Source organism: Pomacea canaliculata, linkage group LG7 (genome assembly GCF_003073045.1).
Source record: "Pomacea canaliculata isolate SZHN2017 linkage group LG7, ASM307304v1, whole genome shotgun sequence".
NCBI classification, from domain to species: Eukaryota; Metazoa; Mollusca; class Gastropoda; order Architaenioglossa; family Ampullariidae; genus Pomacea; species Pomacea canaliculata.
This window is the reverse complement of record NC_037596.1, coordinates 15,015,561-15,034,635: the sequence shown is the minus strand read 5'-3', so window position 1 is coordinate 15,034,635 and position 19,075 is coordinate 15,015,561. Positions and strand designations below refer to the sequence as shown.

The following is a 19,075-nucleotide window of genomic DNA, read 5'->3' as shown; positions in this document are numbered from 1 at the left end:
ACAAAAATTAAATGAGAGATAGATTTTATTTATTATCAAATGCATGCACTATAAATTGAAAATTGGCATTAATAAATTGTTTATAAAGTGCGTCATTTCTAAATAGTTCTGTATACTTAGTTCAATATTTAGCAGCAGCTGTTGATTATTTTGTTTTCCTCTGTTAGGACCTGATGAAATTCAAATATCCCGCCGATGTTTCCGCTATGTTTCTTTGCTCCGATCAACTTTGTTCTCCTGAAATGCCAAAGCGTGTCAGAGACAGTAAGATAAAGGCATTTAAACAGTGGTGGGAGGACTCGATAAGTGTGTCAGGTCTTGACACACAATTAAACATCAATTTGTACAGGAGCCTAATAGCAAGGTAAAAACAGAAGAACAAATAATATGTCAAGCACCATTTTGATGGATCATTTCTATTTGGCAATATTTCACACACTGTTCTTCGTAAATGATGGTGACAATATGCTAATCGATTTAAGACTGATTTCGACACATAATGTTAATACATATTTAGTGGTTATTTCCTTTGTACATTTGTTACCTTTTCTCAGTAGACAAGGAAATTTAAAAGAAAGTCTCGATTCCGTTTTAGGACAATTAAAGAAAGCAATTGAAAACAGTTTTACAGTGTCAGTATGCTTGCTAAGCCAGACCTGTTTTATTTATCTTGACTAACTGCTGATATACTTTGCCTACTCAGGTTCTGTGGACCTGCCTCTACGGTGACAGTGTCATGTATAAATGAACCTCGTGTGTGTATCAAGACTCTTGACCAGGCAGTGGCCACCGTGGGGAAGTGCTATACTGCGCATGTCACACTATTCCCGGAGCAAATTGAGTTACTCACCAGAGCTCCTTCTAAGGTGTTTATTTCCGGTCCTCCGGGAACAGGAAAATCAACTGCTCTGCTCCAGATGGGTACACATTGGATGCAGGAAGGCAGACAGGTTTGCATCTTGAGCACCTGGGATCGCAGTCTTGCAGCAACATTTAGGCTGCGCCATCTTTTGGAGGAGATACGTAAACAAGATTGTACATCCTTGATCACGGAAGGATGTGTGATATTCATAAGGAAAAATTTTAGAAAAAAGCAGGAAGTCGATGAAACGTTGACTGAGCTAGTGGAGCTTGCTTGTCAGGGACCTTTGTCTGTCATTGCTGACGAAGTCGGGCCTGTCTTTGAGTAAGTTTAAAACTACATACATACATGCATTCATTTATCCATTACTACAAATACCCGTCCATACATATACAATAGGTATGTTGATTTATGAATAAATGTGTAGAATATAATTATTAAATGAAACTATTCGCAAACGACAATATTAAAATAACACAAATATTAGCATAATAAACACGTACATTTTCTTAAATAAACAGTCAAAACTGAAAAGTTCTGGATGTGCTTGTCTGTTGTCCATAGGTCAGAGAACTACATCTTTCCAGACTTCTGCGCAAATCTTCTAGACCGTTGTCGGTCTCGAGGTTGTGATCTCCATTTTTGGGCGTCAAGTTGCTATGATAATGTCGCTCCAGAAGATCTTTACGATGGAGGATCAGAGGGCTGGGAACTAGTTCACTTCACTAGGTCACTCCGCTCCCCGCCATCTGTTCTGCGAGAAATCAGATTGGCGGTAGAGATTACCAAAGACCGTACAGTCCGTGATTACACTGACCGAGGTTTGCCTGATCACTCAGACGGTCCACCAGTAAATTGGTTTCAACATCATGTGCCGCAGCATGGCTGTACAAGAGTTGAGGACTGTGTTGTTTGTGGTGGAGAGGTAGCACGATTCCTATGCAAAGAACTTCGAATAGGCCTGTCTACTTCTTGTGAGTAATTCATATTTTTTACACGTGAAAGACTACTTTTGTTGATAATAATAATAACAACAACGGCTAAGATAGATCGCACTTGCTGCGCAGACCAGTAATGATAAAACTTAACTAAACATAGTTTGCTACGTATCACAATGGACGCGCTTAATTCTCAAATAGTTTTATCTTTAAGACTACGGTCGTGCTGTCGAGGCTAAGACTTTGCTCAGGGTACTGTGGTGTTTAAGGCTTGTACCTTAGAAGCAGGTAGCAATTCACTCACAAGTTGAAAAATTGTTTCCTATTGAGCCAAGCAACATAAGAATGCACTTGTAGAACTTTAAATTTGAGTTAGAAAATATAAATTTTTCTATCATTCTTTAGCTCTATCTAATCCTCTTCGTGCATCAGGTTGCACATAAGGCCTCAACCAGAGTCAGCCACTAGGTGACCCCATGTCCAGCCCTTTCCATTCATCTCCATTTCCACTGTTCTTCTCCAAGTTTCCTTTGGGCGGCCTTGTTTTCTTCGGCCGTCTGGAGTCCATCTTAGGGCGACTCTGGAGAGGTCTGCTGTCTGCTGGTGGAGCACATGTCCAATCCATCCCCAACGCCTTCGTTGAACCTGCGTGGTGATGGTGATGGACTCGGTTTCAGGTCATTCTTTAGCTGCCGATGTAAATACTTCTCCCTTTGAATACTGTTTTTTTCATCTGTGTCGTTCAATAATGCAATATTTCCATGCATAGAAATTGATAGAATTCACTACTCAGGTTCTCCTTATGTACAAATGGTCCTTCCAAACTGTTAAGTCTGTTAAATAAGCTTTTTGTCCAACCAATAATTGGTTTTACATTTCTAGGCATGGGTTCTAATTCCAAACCACACGACACTGACGGATCTCTCGCTAGCAGCAAGTCAACACCAAGCCTACGATACAAAGATGTTCTAATCTTGTCGTGGACCCAGCTTCGTGAGGACGCCCCAGTACTGAGGGCGCTGTCATCATACAATGTTCCAGTGTGTGTGATGAAAGACTCGGACATCGAGAACGTTGCTACAGCGCACAGTGACGTGGTCTGGGCTGCCAGACATCATCTAATTTTTGGTTTAATGAGGAAAATTGTCGTCGTTCTTAATAACTACGACGACAGTAAAGGCAAATATATTTCTATCCGATTACGCGCCATGTCGAGGTGTTCATCACAGTTGGTGGTCGTGTGCCCTCCACCCGAATGTGAACCGGACTAATGTGATATGCTGAGGACATCAATTAAATTATGCCGACCATAACGGTGCATTTATACACATGGACTTCTGAAGACGATCACAGCATCGCTTTAAAGTCACTTCACTGTCTCTCAGCAAATACACAAGATTCGGCCAAGCTCGGTCAACCAGGGGGTGGGGAATGAAGACATGTTCCTTTCAGAATTCAAAGACCGTATAATATGTTCCTTTAAGCAAAACAGACACGCAAACACGGAGAAAGATACAAAATATGAATGGTTCTTATCATTTAAAGATCATTTACAGCCAGAAAAATACTTATCAATTATAAACAATAGGTGGAACAGTAGTGCCCTAGCTAGACTTAGAACAAGAACCTTAGGTCTTAATGCGAATAAAAGATGGTTTGAAGCTTCTATGGAATTACATTTAGGTTGTCCAGCTTGTGGAAAAACAACTACTATAGAAGATGAAGAGCATTTCCTGTTTAGCTGCCCATATTATAAGATCCTTCGGGTGAATAACCAATAAGATGCGACTAAAAGAACTCTTTAATAAAGAATTAATAAGTAGAACAGAGATTTGTTAATTAGTTGGTTTGTTGCAATAGAGTTGGAACATGTAAGATAAGTAGTGTGTGTGAGGGTATGCATGTGTAAAGTCTCAATGTCTGATGGCCAAAGACCTATTATATGGAGATGTACATGTGATTGTTGTAAAATATGCTGCATTGTGTTACCACTATGTTTATGTCCCCCCATGTCAAAATGACTATATGAGCCATTGACATTAAAAGATGTTATGTCATGTCATGTCATTTATTTTCATAGCTTTATTACAACTGGATATTATTATTCAATCGTCCCTGCATTTTAAATTGCAGTTTTTCAGATGCACCTGTGGGTGACAATAATTATATGAGGTTTAAAATATTACGCCACAAACTATCAATAAAGGTAATAAAAAATGAAAATGAGAAGACAAAACAAGTTGACTTCACATGCCTTCCTGGTATTATTCATTTGCGCCAGTTCTCCCAACCCCCACCCTAAGCCATCTGTAAGCCAGAAAGGAGGGGAACATTGACGACAATAGTGTTCAGTACTAGGACTTTGACCATGACCTCTGTAGATTGCTGCTGATTTTTCTAGATTGCAGCTTCTTAGTTCCCCCAGCTAAGCTGTGATGTGCACGTCTGTTAGGGTAACACTTAACTGCCAACTAGCCAAACTTAGCAGCCATGTTAGCAGCAAGTCCCTAAAATTGATTGTATTATGCTCTATCAACAACACTCAAATATTCTTGGAAGAAAAGCCTGGTGGGACTGATCTTGTTTGATGTTCCTGTTATTGTTTCTGTTTTACTTTAATTTAAACAAAAGAAGAAAAATCTGCCCACTTGTTTCTCTTGCTCTTTTGTTTCTTTCAACCTCTGTTGCTTTGATCGTCTGTAGTTTCAAGGCTGAAATATATTGGCTACTTTGTGCTACTCTTCTGCAAAAAAAATAGGATGAAAAAATTATTTTCAGCACACAATGAACAAAAGTGTGAACTGCTTTACTTCGTGTTCTTGCTCATATTCATATTATACCTGAGTTAGCTCCCTCAGACTGTGACCATGATTTTGATGTGTGGCTGTATGTTGCAATCTGTACAACAGTAAGAAGCCCATTTGTCCTAAGCAAGAACTATATGAAATAAAGGAAAATTAAAATCCCCAATGCATTTTAAAGAAATAATATGCACACTATAATAGTATACTTTTAAACAGCAGATAAACTGAACAAAAATATTACCAGGCTAATCAAGTAAACATCCACATGTGTATAGTATGCCAGTATAATATTAGTGCCACTTGATCCTAAAATGCGAACGATGATGTGCACACGTAACCACAGCACCAAATGGACAAGCCTGACGTGTAGCCTCACGTTTCAAAGTTTAAACACGTTTAGTAGGTTCACTCTTTGAGTCTTAGACTCTTATTTATATGTTACATATTAAGACAGCCTGTGAGCAGACGACACCGAAACGTCAAAACGATATAGTCAAATTAAAACAATGAGTTAGACAGTTTTCTTCGATCGACGTTTAAATGCCTTATAAACACAATCATATAACATTTCCAACTAAAATCGTCTTAATAATATAAACTTTTTTAAAGCCAAACTTCCGTTCCCAGCAACGCTAGCGTTAGCAAAATGGCGACTCTCGTGGAAATCAACCCGAAAGATAATTTTTTCATAAACACTGGAGATAGAATTTTCGAAAATATTGTTCCATTTTGTGGTTAGATTCAACAGTAGCATAGCATGTATTGCTGATGTCGCGAGAAGAGTGAATAAAATGGATAAAAAAAGCCACAGAGTGTAGTCAGATCACCAGTCCACTCCGCCCAGCGACCACGACGATGAGATGACAACTGTCTAGACAAGTTATGTTTAACGCCATTCCAGCAAGAGATATATCACGGTCAGACTAGTCAAAACTTTATCAAAACGAATGCCTAAACGTTAAAAATGTGTTTGCTACATGCCATAGCAACGTACGGGAGTATATTATGTGTTAAAATTGTGTACCCAAATTAAATTTAATTATCTTGAATACCAAACATTCAAAGCGACGAACAATTTATTTTTTGTAAATCGCAGGCTTGACATGTAGACTTTATGATCTCTTCAGTAATTCTGGTAATGTCACTTTGTTCAAATCCAAACCGCTGAAACGATTCGTCGTCCCTTTATAATTATTTCATTGCAGGATTTCTGCTTGTCAACACTTAGATTTCTTCTCTCAGGTGATACTGGTAACCCTGGACATTATTTTCAAAACTGTTTTAGCAAGGTAACCCTTTGAGCACAACATAAAAGTATAAATATTACAAAGACTGGCTAATAACTGAAGACTGTGAAGACGACAGTGGGTGAAGTCTGTATGATTATTATTATTGCTGCTGCTCTTGGGTAAAGATTAAACCAAGAAACCTCTACCATTATGGAATAGAGAAAGTTTGAACTTTGCAATAAAAGTAATGAAAATTGCCTTCCCCGTGCTATCCCAGCAGAGCCACAATCGTGGCCAATGATGCTCAAAGGTAAAGAACTTTTCCAAGCTATTTTAAAATGTTTATAGAAATATATCAGTCTTAAATGTAAGTACAGCACTTCTAAAGGTGTAGAAGCAATTTCTTAAACACACATCAACATTTTTCATTAACAAACTAATTTTGAGGCTTAGACATGCTGTGCAGATTCCAGAAGTTTTAATTTATTTAGCCAAAAACTTGCTTTATTTCAACTATTAGTCATAGTACAACAATACATTCGATGCATTGAACAAGAACATGACAATGTTATGGTCAACTACTGCATGCACACACACACATACACAAGGTTACTTAACACCATCAGCAAGAGAAGAATCCACAATCAATACATGGTGGATAGCCTTAGCAAAAACTTTGCTAACATTAGTTTTATTTAAGTCTATGTGTCACATTTTTAACTTAGATGTTCCTACAAAATCTGACTGAACAGGGGAAGTGAAGAAGGGAAGGAGGATCAGAATAATTGTCTTAGCAGAAGAGAATAAATAGCAACAATAAACCTATAATTTAAAACCATTAATAAATTTTTTTCAAAAATTAAGAGGATTACCTTTATCTTTTCTGACTACTGTCGAAATTCTTTCTAACTGGTATTCATCAGGTGTCAATTACTTCAAGTACTAATTAAGTATTCTACTCAAAACTCTGTAGAGTATAAAGAACATACATTTGGCTAGCATGTATTATTTTTTTGGGGGGGGATAAATTCTTTAATCTGTTATGTACATTCACAGACATATTTTTATATTCTTTATTATCATGATTTCCTATTTGTGTTATAATGCATACAAGTAGCATGTAACAGCAGAAGAATGAACTGGTAATATTAAAACCACACACTCGCAAATAGACGGTCTTTGCTTTAACTTTGGATGATGTTAGTTTATGACAGTATTATTACTAAAGTAAATATCATATATACCAAGTTATTACTATTCCTAATTATACTAAGGAAGGCAAGAAAAACAAAACTTAGCCAAAGCACTGCTCTTTCAAGTAACAAAGCATTGTCAACAGAAAGTAGCAATATATCTTGGAAAGCATAAACAATCTCAGCATGGTTAAATCAAGATCGGCATGTAATAAAAAATCATTAGAAATATTTAAACTATTATTGCACTGTGTTCCTTTAAGTTTGGCAAGGGAATTACTAAAAAATGCTTGTCACAATGAGTTCTAACATTGTTTGAACTTTAACACTTAAACTAAAATTTAATTTAATTACAAAGTTTAAAAAATACAATATCATTATTTTTACCAGCAGCAAACCCCTAAAATTGTAAGATGGAGTATCAATTACCAAGGACTAATCATAAAAATCAAGATTTCTTTGAACAAACAACAATAATCAAGATGCCATCAGTAAGAAAAAAACTCACATTATATACAAACATCAACAATGAACATTAAAATAGCTGCCCTTCAAACCCTGCTACAGAAGTATTGATATATTGAAAAGTGAGATCTCTTTGATCTTTACTTCCACGCTGAATATGGTGCATTCATATTTTAGAAATATGTCTTTATAATGCCCTAGTGCACTGATATAGGGTAGTCATTACATGCGTATAGATGTGCTGTTAACGAAATGACCAGCACTGAATAAAAAATATATTTATGGTCCCTGAGTAAGTATAGAAAAGAATGGGTGGACAAATAGATGAGTGATAACAATGATACTGGCATTGGGATGCTATACTGGCTTTGTTTTACTTTTCTCGAATTAAGGGTAAAAATAAACAATGTAGTATAAAGGTATCTTTTTTACATTTTTTAAAGTTAGATGGGCAGATTTCGTTACCTGATACTTAGTAAGCTTTCCCTAAAACAGAAGGTAACCAGTTTGAGGCATGCTTGTTCCTGTGGCTATAAAACAATTGCTCTACTCCCATCCAGTTGCAGGCTAAACATTACAGGCAGCAGAAGTCCTAGACAAGTAAACCGCATTCGCTTAGACTTATGCTGTCACTACGCCATTGGTAGCTTGCTTAATAAAGAGAAGTAATAAGTTGAATATATGTATACACATGCTCTTATATAATAAACTTTTCCATCTTTAGTCTTTGAAATTAATGTTAACTTTAAGCATGAAGGTGATGATAAATAAATAATTTGTTAATGACACTAGCAAATAATAGAGAGGGGGACTACAATAAAGAAAAAAATGTCAATGGTGATGAAGGTAATGTAAATGATATAATTGATCATTACAATAGAAGTTACGTGTGCAGTTCACTGTAAAAAAACTTAAAAGCAAAGAAATTAAAGAAAAACTAAACTAAGAAGAGAATCCAGACATTGTTGATTTTAGGCATCCACATTTAATAACAGGTCCATGAGAAAAGTAAAATTATATTTTGATAGGGGTGACAAGATGGATGTTAAGATCTGAAAGTGCACATCCTTTACTAGTTTTTGAGTGTGCACAGTAAAGGCTGCTTCAAAACCGTTTTCGTTTTTAAAACTTTTTATCACATGCTAGTATCTACAACAGTGTTGGATGGACAAAGATTTTATGTTTTCGCTGAGCCAGCAGCTGAAGGTATATCAAAGTAGGTGGCACTGTGAGCAGGATCCTCTCGCAGAGAAGAAACAGCGAACCCAAGACAACGTGCTCTCAACTTAACCGTTCTTTTACCGGACCGCTTAATACAAAACTATTGTGATGGATAGTCACCAATGGTGAGACATTGTTCTGTCTCCTAAGGACTGCAGTATATCAGGAGGGGCACGACTACTAGCTGTGATGAACATCTGGACATGGCAAAAAGTCTTGTGAAAGCGTGCGGGTTTTTCTCATCAGTATCATTGACTAGACACACAACAACTTTTCTTTCCAAACCCCGAACCAACTGCTGTTTTGCCGCCCAAACGACGTTACTTCCGGCTGTAGCCACGTCCTGGATGTTCTGTTCACGCAGTACTCGCACTGGAATGCTAGCGTTTGACAGCGCCTTCAGTACTGGGGCATCTTCACGAAGTTCGAGCAAAGACAAAATCAAGACGTCTCTGTACTTCAGGCCTTCTGGTGTCCTGCTGTCTTTAGAGGGAGTGAAAGTTCCTGATAGTTCAGTATGTGCTGTTAACACATTGAAATAATAATGATAAAATTAAATGCAGTTTACTATCAAAGTATGTATAAATTACTACGTAAGTAGTCTAAGATAATAAGACTTTCAGGAAAGTTTTTTACTCCAAAAAATTTTTATGACTAAATAAAACTTACAGTAACCTGCCGCAACAAGTGTTGATGTTCATATTGTAAATATTTGAATTTCATCATTAGTCTGTAAAGTCAGGAACAAATTCATTTGTTAATCAGTTCCACTTCAAGATTTGCGTAGGCATCCCAAAAAAAGTCACAAAAGCTATCAGCACATATTCAAGAACAATATCAAGAAATGTTTTTTCATAGCGCTCCTAAAGTTTAGTAAACCTCTGGCCATAAACCCGGACAGACATACATGGTGTAAAGAAAGAATAATCACCGCTGAAATAATCCTTGCGAATGCAACTTGCCTGTTGTCGAGAGTCTTTCAGTCGTCTTCTTAACTAACTCATTTATTTGACTACATATTAGTCAAACTGGTTATTTCACATTGGTACCGTGTACTTTTTTTTTTTTGTAAATTTCATGAAACAGAAAAATGATACTTACAAGTCAAAGAGACACCCAGGTGTAGTTCATTTAGTAGAAATTTAGCCACTACACTCCCACAAATGTTGCAGTCTTCAACATTTTTGTAGAAATGTCTTTGGCTTTGATGAATTATCCAGTGTACGGCTGGACCTTCTGTAAAATCAGGCACACCCCGCTCAGTGTATTCCTGAACAGTTTGATTCTTGATCTCTTCCGCCTTCTTGATTTCCTGGATTACAGTTGGTGGAGAGCGGAGTGGTCTGGTGAAAGACTCCAGTTCCCATTTATGCTGGTGGTCTTGCTTGACAGGTGCCTGTGCATGGAAGCAGCTAGCAGCCCACAGATAAAGAACCGCGTCTTGATTTTTACAACGATCTGTCAACTGAGTGCAGAATTCTGGGAAGACATGAGATTCAGGCCTGTCACGAGAATAGTGTTACAGGTAATAAAAAACAGTTTGCAACCCACACAGAATCCGTGAACAAAACAGCTGTTGTTAGCTATTTTGAGATATCTTACTGTATTGTGCAGTTATAAAATATATTAATTTTTTGTCATTTGGATTTTTCATGGAAATTCAAACTAAGTTATGGTGTCGATTAATTATTATCTTGAGTTGTTTGTTGACAATGTTTGTCAACACATAACGCTGTGAACTTACCCGTGGTCAGGTCCTACTTCGTCAGCGATGATGTGCAGGCCTCCCTTGCTTGCTGCTCGAGTGAGATCATCCAGGTCCTGAATGAAGTCCTTTTTACCATTTAATATTTTTACGAGTACCTGTCCATGTGTGGGTACTTTTGCGAGGTGTGTCTTTAGCATTTGCTGCAGTAGGTGGTGCAGCATGTGTGTTGCCGCTAGACTTGATTCCCACGTACTCAAGACGTAGACGTCGTTGCCATGACGAAGCCATTCCGTGGCCATCAGGAGCAGTACAGTAGTTTTTCCAGTCCCCGGAGGGCCAACAATAAAAACTCTTGGGGAAGCTCTGTTTAGCAACTCAATTTGCTCGGGAAACAATATGGTATGAGCAGTGTAACAATCCCCCACATGGGACACCGCCTGGCCCATTGTCTTGATGTGAGCACGAGGTTCGGTTACACACGGCACTGTTACTGCAGAGGCTGGTCCACAGAACCTAATAGAAACAACTTAAACATCATTTCTTGTGACTAACTTTAAAGTAAAGCTGTTGCATACTTGTAAACAATCATTACTTAGGTTTAAAATATGTGTGTCAACCGACCTTTGGTGACAAATAATCTGCAAAGTGACATAAATATTAATACTATTCACTTAATCTTAATTCAGAGCAAACATTTATCATTTGAAACCAAGTACGATTCAGTTTAATATTAATACCTGGCTACAAGATTTTTGTACACGTCAGGACATGTGTTCATGCGAGTTTCAGATCCTGGTTCAGCTACAAATGCTTTCCACCACTCCCACAACTTCTTGACTTTTTCAGCTGTTATACTTGTCAACGGTTCAGGGTCACACAGATGATCGGAACAAATAATCATACCGGAGACATCAGCAAATTTCTTCAATTTAAAACACTGAAACAGATCCTAAAAAAACCACAGAAAAATTAATGTTTATACATATAAAAATGGAAAACAACAAAGAAACCTTTTTAAGTCTAATTTCAGCTTATTTACTTAAAATATCCAAGACGTCGAAGACTATTTTTAATGTGCTTCACAAATGCTTTTGTTCCGAAAAGAAAAGAAATGCTTAGGAAAAAAGCAAGAAGAATTGAGATTGATAAAAATTGCATTGGTCCTTGCTAATGACTAATAGATTCCATTAAATTAATGAACCCTGTTTTGAATAACCTCGTGATAGCTATCCATTCCTTCCACATCCATTTATTAACTCTTGTGACACGTCTTTCCGAGAAACACTCTTACTAACCTGCTGCAGTTGTTGGTTGTCATGTATGATTTCTTGTATCTGAAGTGACGTAAGGTTTGGACAAACGATTGTCTTGGTTATGCGCATGTCAGGAGCGACATCTGACACCAGGTGAGACAACATGGCTTCCGCTTTGTCTAACTGCATCTTGGCATCGTTCAGTTTTTTTGTCATTTGTTTGCTTCGCTCTTCTTTTGGTGTGTCAATGTTGTAAACCATTGCTTTCACCTCACATACAACGAAGCCATACTGCTTGTGAATGAGGAACATGTCGAAGTCTCCTTGTCTCCAGCTTATGGCCATGTCTCCGGCAGATTGATAGGCAACGGGAGATGAGCAGTTGCTGGGAAAAAGTCCGGATTACCCAGATACGATCCGAAAGGAAGCTGACTAAGACACATAAAGACTTCTTTATGAAATTTCGAGAATGTCTTGAGACTGAACACTAATCGCTGAAAGGCTTCGTCATCGAGAACATCACTTTTCTGTACGGACGTTTGTTGGAAATCGTTCTTTGCAGAGTTGTCTTGTGTATTATTTTGAATCAGCATTAACACCTTATGACCTGCAGATATTTTATTGACCATTGGCACGCGTGAGATGCAGACTGGAGGGACGAAATAGGTGCGTTTTTCAAAGTCAGGAAACGCTTTTTTAACCCATTCGATCCAAACTGCCTTAGTCGTGTTGATGATCTCCTCCTGTGGAATAAAGTAGAAGTTTCTAAAATGAAACTATAAGAACTATGAAACAAAAGAACGACAAAGAGAGGTTTTTTGTTGTTATTTAATTGTAACCGAGTTTGCTATCACTGACATTTTCTCATTCTATATAATTATTTAATGAGGAGTTTTGAAAAAGCTTTGTAAAAATATTAATTCCACGTTGACTACACAAATAAACATATAAAAATATAAAGATAGAACGACGATTAACCATTCTATTTTGATCATAATTTAGAAAAAAAACAAGACAAACTGTTGCAATACGCAATCACACAAAGGAACTGTATTCTATAATGTAAATAATCAAAATGTAATTTTAAATACATAAACCATATGTTTTAGCTTAAATAATAAAGATGAATATTGTTATTGCCTGTACACTATGTTTACAAATTAATTTGTTACTTCCATATTATACTTCTTGTCAATAACAACGTTTGCTTAGGGTAGATTTTATTTCCAAGTTCTATCTCGATCTGTATTTTTAAGGTGACATGTGGGACTTGCTAGGGAAAAGGAAGCTTTGACAATTTTATCAAATATATATATATCCATTAATGATTTTTCCCACATGGAAATACTACGTGCCTTTCTGCTTATGAAGTATCTTTTTTTTCTAATTTTATCTTTCTGTTTATTTATTTCTCCATCCAACCATCTAGACAGAGACATAAAATGTGTTTCTTGCTAAGCATATTTTAGATATTCACTTGTTCTTTAAGTGAAATCAATTTCCATATATTATACCATCCATATAGTTACTTTTTATGTGATTATTTTGTATTTGTTACACCGTGTCTTCTTGTTTTGTTGACTTTCATTGAAGTGCTGAGAGCTTAAACATTGAATCGGCGTTCATAGCACACACATAAACACACACACGCACATCTTGATATATAAATAGCAAGAGAGTGAGAGAGAGCCATTAACACATATTTAACTAACCTTTTTTCCTGTATTAATGGTAATTATTCGGAGAGCTTCCTGAATCTGACCACGTGTTCCACGGATCACCAAACACTTCATCCCCGGTTCAGAAGTTTGCATGCGCACAGTCGCACCCGACTTTTCTGAGACAACTAAGTATGACGGAAAAAATAATTGTTATATTTTTAAGCTGCCCATAAACAACATGTAATGCATGGGCTTAGAGGACTTAGAATACAATTTTTATGGACCAATTCAGCTTTTTGTAACCAATGAAAGAAGTCGATTATTACCTCTGTAAAATGCTTGCTGCTTTAGAGAACATTTAAGATAACGCTCTGTTACATACTGTAAAAGTATATCGCGTTTTGTGTCCCGTAACAAAACAAGTATTACTGCAATCAGAGTCATTACAATATGAAGTTCACTGAAAAATGTTTCAGACAACAAATTAAACAAATGAGAACAATAGTATTTTCAAGCGAAAGTCTTAAGAATCTTACCCTTAACCTGTATGGTGTCACACGAGGAATCGGCCACAGTATAGGTAAACTCTTTAATGGAGTCTGACTTGCTTCTAGTTTTCCTCCGGAGTTTTCTAGGAGACGTCACTGAAATGTCTTTCACGCTGAGCCTGGTTGATACAAAAATAAAATTTTTAAAGCTTTTTAGTGATCTTGCCTACTACGCTGTCAACAGTATTTTACTTTCTAGTAAATACCCTTATTTGCTTTTAACACTGAAATGATTGAAATAAACATGCAAAACAAAAATTGGGAAAAGAATCAAACTAGAACTAAATATGTTTAATATAATATACACTCAAATTTGTCATCCTGATTCAGATAGCACTATTTTCATCAGGATCTCTGGTAAATATAAAGTGGTGAAAATTATTCATACCGTTTACTTTCCCAATGGTCTTTTTTGCATGATTGTATCGCTCCTGGCCAGCTTGATGAATCTTGGTCTTCCACAATACTGGATAACGGTGCTACTGGAGGGGAATTGACTGATGAAAATGTTTTCAGGGAGTTGGGTGAAGATTTCTCTTCTTGAGGTTTAGATGGTAGTTGTTGAACAGGCGCTGAAGAAGGTTCATCTAGCGACTGACTGAACGAAGGAGGCAAAGTGCTAGATTTTAAAACAGCTTTCTTTCTAGGTGGTAAAGGGGGAGGTGAAGTGGGACCTGTCTGGTATAATGAACGTGCAGCTTGTGCACCAGACGCGGGTGACGAATGAGGTGGAAGACTGGATGCTTTTTTAATTTGGCGAGGCGGAAGTGGTGGAGGACTATGCGGCGGAGATAAAGAGGTTGTTGATAACTTATGTAAGCGTGGCGGAAGTGGTGGAGGACTACATTCTGGAGACGAAGGTGCATTTATCTCTTTGGGGCTACGAGGTGAAATCGATGAAGTCACAGTACGGCGAGGAGGTAAAGGTGGAGGTTCACAGGAAATACTCAGAGTCGTTGAAGAAATTGATTCAGAGATGTAGCCGCTAGAGGTTGAACTATGGCTGTCTTTGTCTTTATTGTGAAGAGGGTAACCATCTTCAGCGTTTTCATAGTCAATATCGATGGGAAACTGCTCTTCCTCACTGTTTTAAGACAATCGAAAGCAAAATATCAATAAAAAATAATGTTTGCTAACTGGCGTTCTTATTTTTAATTGCACAAACACTAAATAACAAAAGTAAGTAAAACGTCTGTAACTATTTTTATCTCGACACACGTTTTCTCCTGTTTGTGTGTATTAGGTAAGTATATTATACAGAGACAATCATCTTTACGATATACTCACTATTACACACATGTACGTGCATACATTCTCTCATACACTCAATGCATAAACACACCACACTGGCACGGACATATTGTTCAGTGTATATGTAAATACATGAATGCATTCATGCAAAGATACAAACGCAGTGGTTCACCTACCCAGTAAGATACTTTTGCACAACGTGTATTGGGGGTCGACGATTTTTTTCTGTCAGACAACACCACTTGATCAGGGTGTAAATGTGACGAGGACAAGCCTGTGGTATCTTTCCCAGTGACGAATCGTAAATGTCTTCGATTTTGTTATATACCTGTAATTCGATATAAATAGGTTACAACAAGACAACTTGATTTCCTAATCACCACAGGTACGTTGAATTAAGTAATTTTGGTAAAAATAAAGACAGACTAGCTCTTTTAAGACCTTATCTTGTAAAGTGAATTAGAAGAATTTACTTTACTGGCAAATTTGCGTAAAATATTATTATCTTAAAAATGTATATTTACATTTTATCTCAAGTTCATACCTTGTATTTTACAGATTTTAGTGAATATAAACATAGAAAATGACTTTTCTTTATATTCTCAAAAGTACCAACAAGTTCCCACTTTGCTACCTGAGTGGATGGATCTTCAGCTTCACAAAAGCCATTGATGACCCACCACATCAACTGGCCAAAACAAAAGACATCCGAGGCGTGTGAGTATAGGCCATCCTTCACAACTTCTGGTGCCGCCCTGTTGACATATTCAGTTAGAAGGGCCGCTAGTTTATTGTCGTTTAACATTTTTTGCGCTTTTTTACGTGTTTGTTTTCGTATATATTTTGTTGATTTTACGTTCATTGTGTGTATAAGTCTGCAAATCTGAGAAAAAAGTAAATATCTAAGTGTACACCATGCTGTCTGTTGTTTTAGCTAGACAATATGACAGCCTTTTCATAGGGAGTATTTTAAGAATTTTTTTTAAATGTTCAAACCAAGAACGCTTTAAGATGGAAAAAGACCTTCCGCAAACTTCGTTGTCTTGAGGAGGAGCGATTTCTATATGCTGATCTTCCTTTTCACCACAAGGTTGCAGGATGCGCATGTTTGCCAATGACCCAAGCCATACCTGCACGACAAATTAATTACAACTGACACTTTCTGAAAATATTTTGCAACATTTTACGTTGGTAATAAAGTCACGCTTTTACTAATGCATATGCATTTTATATGCTGACAAAGTTTGAGTACAATTTTGTTTATTAGTAAAAAAAATCAGACTTTGTGCAAACATCTCTCTATTGATATTAAATAGGCTAAAGTTTTATGTAATATTACAAATGCAGTTCCTTGAGTTCTAAGAATCGCTAATAATCCCGTTTCCTTACCATCGTTAGTGATGGATGATTTCTTTTATTTTATTTTTTGTTTAAAGAAAATAAAAACCTGTTTCCAATCATGGCAGAATAAAAAGTGTTGCTTATTAACTAATAAAAAGTCAGGCCATGGTGTGAGCCTAATTTACTGAAAGTTTATTGTAACTTTTCCTCTTTTAAGTATTTTTCGGAATTAAAATATTTTGCTTAATACATTCCTTTTGCAAAACTGTTATTTTTATTTAAAAACCTTAAATTAATATCAACAATGATCATGTATTTTTGACATGTGTAGAAGGGCGGATACACGTGTCCATAATTGTTCTTTAATTTTACAAGAGGACCATAATGCTATTACAGCTGTTTTTTTACTTGTAGGAGCAATTGGAAACTAGTCGCCATTACAAAAATATTCACACCCACTGACAAGCCAGACGACAATTTACTAATTTTACCATGTTCTTCACGATTCACGTTTTGTTTATCAGTTATAACTTATTATAGCTAATTGAAATTTGTCAATTCACTTTTGTCATCTGCCCTGTAGCAGTGGGATCCTTTTCAACGTAGATTGCGTCGGCTCTGAAGTCACAAAGGACAAGTCCATGTGAGTGGAGGTCTGCGATGACTGACGCAATGTTTGCAAGGCACTGGATGTACTCTTTGATGTCCCTTCCCAGCAGCAACGAATGGACAGCATTTACAAGTGAGCACATACTGTGCTCTGAAGGAAGCCAAAAGGACTTTAAAAAATCATAATAAAGAAAATTATTTACTTCATGCTTTTGTTTGGGGTTCTATAATATATAAAATGCATTGTATATATGGAAGAATCAATATAAGAATTTATCATTTATTAGTGATTATATTTACCTCAATTTTACCCTTTACATTTTTAATATTGTCTATATTAGTCATTAATCAGTCATTAATAGACGAAAGAAGGTTTTAACCCGAGAAGGATTAGCAGTATCTCTCAGAATTTTTAGAGTAATCTCCGTAATTTGATACAAATTTTCAGAATGTTCTATTACTTCTACATGTATTAATTTACTAGTCGTGCCACTGCAATGACTCTTTGTGGTGCTCTCTTTCTTTCTCTCTCTCTTTTCTGAATAATATATATAGAGCTTATGAAAACAAAATAATGTGAACGAGAAGATCATCAAAAACAATTCCATTAGCTGCTTCACTGACTTATGATACTAAAGAAAAGGCTTCGTCAATATTACGAAAAACACATAAAGAAATGTATGAACTGACAAATTCCTGCTTTTCGTCTGAAGTTATTCTTGGGTGACTGATCAGTGGTGAGATTCCAGGGAGATGACAACTCGTTAGGCGTGAAAAGACACTAGTGGAAAAATCTTTTGGACAAACTTCTTGGATTTGGATAAGACCTCTCTGTGTAAAGAACATAAATCGAAAGTTGGCAAGAAATATACAATATGTATTTGTATATATCCATTCAAAACGTTTTTATTTGATGACAGAAAGGGAAAGTAAATCTTTTACTTTTAAAAAGTTGAAGGAAAAAAGTAGAAAGATAGGAACAGCTTACGATAAAACAAAAAACAAACATGGCTAAGGAATTGAGTAAAACCAGAATGAGAATACAGGAATAAGAATGATAAAGCAGAAAAAAGAAGTAGAACCAAACAAAACAACTAGTTTAATTCAGAATGTTCGTAGCCTTTTCATTACTCAAAAGGGATTAGAACCCACAGACTGAGCCAAGTACAGAGCAAGCAGCCAGTTAATTTGCTCTGTAAGAATGGCTGACGCCTTGTGTGTTTTTGAAATAGTTGTCTCTAAATTATACCAGCTATTCATGGAACAAGTATTTGTGTGCAACATCACTTACCAAAGAAACCTGATGCTTCGAGTTTTCAATCTTCAAAACCTCATTATTTCCCTTACTATACAAGCCATCTGGAAGCATAAAAGGGGCGACAAAAAATGAAAAAAATGATTCTGTCTTTCTTGGCTTCAATTGTATATCTTAGGCTTAATAATAATTGGCAGATTTATATAGCAAATTTCTCCTCTCCACCGCAGACTTAATACTTTTTACACAAATAGAATTGAAAAAGAAAGGCAAATCATTTACAGATCTTATGTTCTCATTTGCAGTCGAGAGAAAAGTAAACGTAAACACAGTATTTAATTATTATTGCATGAAACTAATATTATTATCATTATCAGCTTAAAGTACCTGTGTGAATCACTAAAATATAAAACTACCGATTACATATAGAGTATAGGTAATTACTTACCTGAAGCATCCAGCATATTATTAAGCACTGAAGCTATAGGACCCTGTATAACAAAAAAAAATATTTTAACGATTCCTATGTGTGCGTGAATGCTTTTGTTTCTAATTAAATAAATGAATATGGCTTTATATGTGAGAGGGATACAGGAAACGTATTGGCAACAGTCTTTATTCCTTTTACATGTGTGCTAGTGTGTGTGTACGTGTGCATGCAAGTGGTATCAGATAAATGTCAATTGAAAAACTCACTGTTAAGAACAAGAAAAAACATAATTACTAGTGTCTGGCTA

General features: G+C 36.4%; 2 protein-coding genes across 3 annotated transcripts in view; one reads left to right on the top strand and one right to left on the bottom strand.

The window, feature by feature from the left end:
• The first annotated feature begins 26 nt into the window (after window positions 1-26).
• LOC112568026 lies at window positions 27-4,229 on the top strand. Its single transcript, XM_025245018.1, has 4 exons — window positions 27-264; window positions 704-1,186; window positions 1,427-1,836; window positions 2,683-4,229. The coding sequence occupies exons 2-4, from the start codon at window positions 918-920 to the stop codon at window positions 3,069-3,071; spliced, it is 1,068 nt and encodes a 355-aa protein (XP_025100803.1). The 5' UTR covers window positions 27-264; window positions 704-917; the 3' UTR covers window positions 3,072-4,229.
• A 7,638-nt stretch (window positions 4,230-11,867) lies between these two features.
• The window catches only part of LOC112568022, an 81,182-nt gene continuing 73,974 nt past the window's right edge, over window positions 11,868-19,075 (bottom strand). For both annotated transcript variants that reach the window (XM_025245015.1, XM_025245014.1), the window contains exons 12-22: window positions 18,787-18,829; window positions 18,375-18,442; window positions 17,774-17,914; window positions 17,038-17,253; window positions 16,157-16,263; window positions 15,768-15,888; window positions 15,310-15,461; window positions 14,271-14,966; window positions 13,871-14,001; window positions 13,386-13,519; window positions 11,868-12,416 (exon numbers count right to left, since the gene is read on the bottom strand). In XM_025245015.1, the coding sequence (XP_025100800.1) occupies window positions 12,009-12,416; window positions 13,386-13,519; window positions 13,871-14,001; window positions 14,271-14,966; window positions 15,310-15,461; window positions 15,768-15,888; window positions 16,157-16,263; window positions 17,038-17,253; window positions 17,774-17,914; window positions 18,375-18,442; window positions 18,787-18,829 (2,217 nt within the window). In that variant the 3' untranslated portion in view covers window positions 11,868-12,008. The remainder of the gene's footprint in view (window positions 12,417-13,385; window positions 13,520-13,870; window positions 14,002-14,270; window positions 14,967-15,309; window positions 15,462-15,767; window positions 15,889-16,156; window positions 16,264-17,037; window positions 17,254-17,773; window positions 17,915-18,374; window positions 18,443-18,786; window positions 18,830-19,075) is intronic.

Excerpts from the sequence above, each read along its gene's own strand:
- LOC112568026 (XM_025245018.1), top strand. The coding sequence starts at position 918 with ATGGGTACACATTGGATGCAGGAAGGCAGACAGGTTTGCATCTTGAGC. Across the intron at positions 1,187-1,426 it reads GAAGTCGGGCCTGTCTTTGA|GTCAGAGAACTACATCTTTC; the intron begins GTAAGTTTAAAA and ends TGTTGTCCATAG. Across the intron at positions 1,837-2,682 it reads AATAGGCCTGTCTACTTCTT|GCATGGGTTCTAATTCCAAA; the intron begins GTGAGTAATTCA and ends TTACATTTCTAG.